Below are 4,788 nucleotides of genomic sequence, written 5' to 3'. Positions count from 1 at the left end.
TTCTTTCTGCACCCTCCTCCAGATACATTGGGTGAAGTGAAAGAAACACCCTCTAACTAATGTCCCAGGAAATACCTCAGTCACAGCATTGTGAGCTGCACGTTCAAAGTCCAACTGAATTGTAAGTAGGGCAAACTCTATACCTCCTCTACTAGCAAAATCGCATAGGTACTGAAACATGTTGACATAACTTTTGTTCGATTGGACAACAAACAGTAAACTAATGGAAACATATGGCCAAACACCTCAGCATGTAAACAATAAATCTGATCAAACAACTTGGGACAGGCATAAAATGTACCATCACAAAATACAATGTCTGCAGTACACAAATGTTCAAAGTTCTTGTCTGTAGTGAAGATGATGATGTCGTCACTAACACGGTGTAGGAACTGGTCGCCTCGCTCAGTCTGGGAGTACCGCGCTTAGTAATTTAAATGTGGGACACTCATATAAAGGTATCGGTAATCGGATTAATTAATTACCCGCTAGAATAGGCGAAATGCACTCAGCTGAAAATGTGGCTTTACCGGCAATAGCCATTTCTGAAATGTGGCTCTCCCGGCTAGACACCGATGAATTCCAGAATCTGTCCATGTTTATTTATTATGCAATGTTACATAGAAAACATATTACACTTTAGTACAAGTAGTATTGTTATGTAATAATGTCTGCAGTGTACTATAAGCCTGTGGCTTCATGGGTACCGAAATAAATAAATATAATATTAGTTGTAATGTTTCATTTGATACCTTTACTACTTTCGTCACCACTCGCCCCTTTCCGTTACCTGCAATATTCGGCTTGTCCCGGAATAACACGAGTTGGTCACGAATGACCTTTACTAATGTGGGCGGTGGTGTAGCCTATTGGTCTAGCCTAGTGGTTAAAGTGTTCGCTCGTCACGCCGAAGACTCAGGTTTGATTCCCGATATGGGTACAATGTGTGAAGCCCATTTCTGGTGTTCCCCGCCGTGATATTGCTGGGATATTGCTAAAGGCGACGTAAAACCATACTGACTCACTCACTCACTCTAAGCGTGCGTACGTCTCGCCGAAGACCCGGGTTCGATTCCCCCCCATTGGTAGAATGTGTTATGTCCATTTCTTGTGATATTGCTGGAATATTGCTAAAAGCGGGTTCATTGTCAAGGAAACTACCCCATGTATGGCAGAGTATTTTACCTGCAGACGACGACAACACACACACACACACACACACACACACACACACACACACACATACAACGCCATTCTCACTGGAAACACGCTGAGGTATGGCTGAAAATCTTTGTTTTAGCTGCAGATGACACGAGAGAGCTGCTCATGTGATGGATGATTGTGTGGCTTTAACTCAATATATGGAATGTATACAGTAATTAACGGTCATCCTCCTTCATTGTTATATGCAGTGAATCGTAGCATGCTGATAGACTGATGTTTTCATTAGGACAGGTTTTATTTATACAGGTGGAATTAGATGTATGATTTGTCCAATCAGAATCAAGCTTTCTTCAGTTTCATTGAACAATTTCATTAGGTAATTTTGGGCTGTATGAAAAATGCAATAACATCTCAAATCAGATACTTTGGTCAAAGCGACATAATAAAATATCACCATAAAATATATCCTTCTTGAGCACTTGTAATAGTTTTCTGTCACATTCACTTTGCCTGTGTTAATAATGATGGGACCCGTGAAGATTCCGGGGTAGAATACGTCTTCAGCAACCAATGCTTGCAGTAAAAGGCGACTATGCTTGTCGTAAAAGGTGACTATGCTTGCCGTAAAAGGCGACTATGCTTGCCGTAAAAGGTGACTATGCTTGCCGTAAAAGGTCACGTAAAAGCATAGTCATGCTTGCCGTAAAAGGTGACTATGCTTGTCGTAAAAGGCGACTAACGGGATCGAGTGGTCAGGCTCGCTGACTTGGTTGATACATGTCATCGATCCCAATTGCGTGGATCGATGCTAATGATATCAATCACTCGATTGTCTGGTCTAGACTCGATAATTTACAGACCGCCGTTATATAGCTGGAATATTGCTGAGTGCGGCGTTAAACAACAAAACAACCAACCAAATAATAATGTCCTCCACATATCTACCATAAAACGTCTTAAAAGCTTTACTGAGGCCTTGAATGTTGTAAACTTGATAAAAAAATAAAATAAGTTCCAGTGTCCAAAACTTCCAAACTGCACCATCAAATGAGTTAATAATTATCATTTAGAAGACAAACAAGCTGGGCTTGAGGTAGTCTAACTGTAGATTAGATACCTCCTATTTGTATTTTTAAACGATGGCTTTAGTGCAAATGTAAATGTTGATGACCTGGTCGCATGCTCTTTTGTTATCCCACCTATCCCCAACAACGATTTCACAACTGCTTGTTTTGCTTCACTTTCGTTAATCCCATCTAGTTATCTTCAAACCTTAATACACAATGTACTACACAGTGTAGACATATCAACCTGTTAATATGCTTATGTATCAGGCGGCCTCTCACGAAGCTCTTATGGCAGTCGTAATTTTTATCGTAAGTAGCTAAGATTTGTCTTAGCTAAGACAGCTTCGTGAATAGGCCGCCTGAACTTCACATGTACCTATTCTCTATTTATCTCGAAAAGTAACCTAATCGTTAAAAACGTCCGCTCATCAAGACGAAGGTCAGGGTCGATTCCCCATTTGGGTACAATGTGTGAAACCCATTTCTGGTGTCCCCAGCCATGATATTGCTAGAATATGGCTGAACGCGACAAGAGGTAGTATTCAAGTATAACCTATCGAGTAATGAAGTATTTGTAAATAACAGTCCTCATGTTCTTCGACATTGCAATTGTGCCAATCAAATAAACGCGACAAAACTCCAATGTAGGTGCAAACCCATGGAAGCACCTCTGGCTTCTGACCAATATGGCGGCGGCCACGTGACTTTATTAGATAGTTTATCAACGTAAATAAAATACAACTCTTATCTATCAGCGGCTCTTTAAAAAGTCATTCCGTTGCCGTTTTAATACATGTCATTTAGGAGTTAAATTATAGCATTTTTTTCAATTCCAAATCTAGTCACACACACTGACGCTTTGGGCAGAAAACGTCCTATAAAGTTGACCAGTTTTCTGGTCGACTCTAACTGTAATTTGACAACGCAAAAGTGTCACTGTCAGCTGTCCCCGGACCAAGGCCAAAGACTTCAAGTACAACGGGTATGACGTCATCATCGCCAGTTCTGACGTCATACGTTTTATGTCGTCTGCAGGTTGAGCTGTAAGTTGGGCCCCGTCTCTAATATCACAATATACAGTAAGCTGGGCCCCGTCTCCAATATCACAATCTAGGAGCCGGTAGAGGCCAATGAGACGATGGCTGTGAACGAATGACATAATGGCTCTGTTACGTGCGTTTCTATTGGTTGCTATTTTTGGACCACGCTGCTTCGTCTGCTATGTTTACGTTTCGGCTGAGCGTTCAAACTACTGTATTTCTTTATACATTTTTCTAGTTCAATGGCGAAAATTGAAGACATGTTGAATAGAGTTAATGCTCTTAAATGTGCATTAATTCGATACTCTGTAGATTTAGATACTTCTGTGTTTTGTTTGAAGAAACAGCAAATTGACATTGTTTACGCTTCAGAAAACGGTGATGTAATGACTGTTCTGCCGACTGGTTTCGGTAAAAGTCTGGCATATGAATTGATTCCTTATTATATGGGAGTCAGGCGTTGTCAGGCAGCTTGTTCATGCGCTATGATATGCAAATGCCCTTTGCAGGAATATTTAACATCCATATTGGTTGTGAGTCCACTGAATGCAATCATCCATGAAAAGGCTAAGTATTACGGCCAAAGGTGTGTGCAAATTATACCAGAGCGTTTTGGATTCGAAAGTGTCATGTCCCATATGCCAACATATATTCTTGGGCACCCTGAGCACTTGTTACAGAAGGGGTTCCTTGGTGAGCTAAAAAAAAATATATATCAGGAGAAGGTATCGCATATCATTGTGGATGAGGCTCACTGCATTGAAACGTGGGGTGAGAGTTTCCGCACTGATTATCGACAACTGGACATGTTACGGGCTATACTACCACAAGCAAAAGTTGTTGCTTTGACAGCAACAGCTACAAAAACGACAAAAAAACACATTGCAAAACATCTTCGGTTTTGCGCAAACTACAGCTTAGTATCCGCATCATGTGATCGCCCAAACCTGTTTTACTCAGTGAACAGTAGACCCTCCCATAACTCTGTAAATAAAACACCAGAAGAAGCATACGAAGAAGTTCTCAAGCCCATACTAATGGAATTAAAGGTAAAGAAATATCCCACCACTGCAACTGATTATGTAATGTCTTGACAGAATCAGCAGCACAGAATGTAATAATCCCACCCTCCTTGATTTCATATAAATAAAATCGTACAGGACAATCCTAGAATGTACTTTGTGGTAACTAAAATATATAAAATTTCCACAGAAGAATATTTTAGCTTGTGATAATGAACAAAAAAATAAAACAGTGGGAACGAAGTCAGCTTGTCTGTTACCATCAGGGTTTTCCAATGTCTATTTTTAGATCAAGGCAATAACATTTCGATTTGCTTCGAGGTTAAATATAAACTTGTAGCGACTTTGTCTCGAACTATTAAAAACAAAAAGAGAAAATTGTGACTGAACATTGTGTGAATGACATGTAGGTCTAACTAAGTTACTCCATTACCTTGAACATGTTGAAAGAATAAAAACCAGGCAATTTTCACATGTTTTATTCAATTGTTTTTT

At 40.0% G+C, this 4,788-nt stretch overlaps 1 protein-coding gene across 1 annotated transcript; it reads left to right on the top strand.

The window, feature by feature from the left end:
* Positions 1–3,369: 3,369 nt before the first annotated feature.
* On the top strand, positions 3,370–4,365 carry LOC139471457 (ATP-dependent DNA helicase Q1-like). Its single transcript, XM_071253818.1, has 3 exons — positions 3,370–3,375; positions 3,613–3,723; positions 3,952–4,365. The coding sequence occupies exons 1-3, from the start codon at positions 3,370–3,372 to the stop codon at positions 4,363–4,365; spliced, it is 531 nt and encodes a 176-aa protein (XP_071109919.1).
* Positions 4,366–4,788: the final 423 nt, after the last annotated feature.

This window comes from Haliotis cracherodii, unplaced genomic scaffold, assembly GCF_022045235.1.
Source record: "Haliotis cracherodii isolate W230 unplaced genomic scaffold, xgHalCrac1.p SCAF_22, whole genome shotgun sequence".
NCBI classification, from domain to species: Eukaryota; Metazoa; Mollusca; class Gastropoda; order Lepetellida; family Haliotidae; genus Haliotis; species Haliotis cracherodii.
The sequence above is the reverse complement of the archived record's forward strand: the minus strand, read 5'-3'. Positions and strand labels throughout refer to the sequence as shown.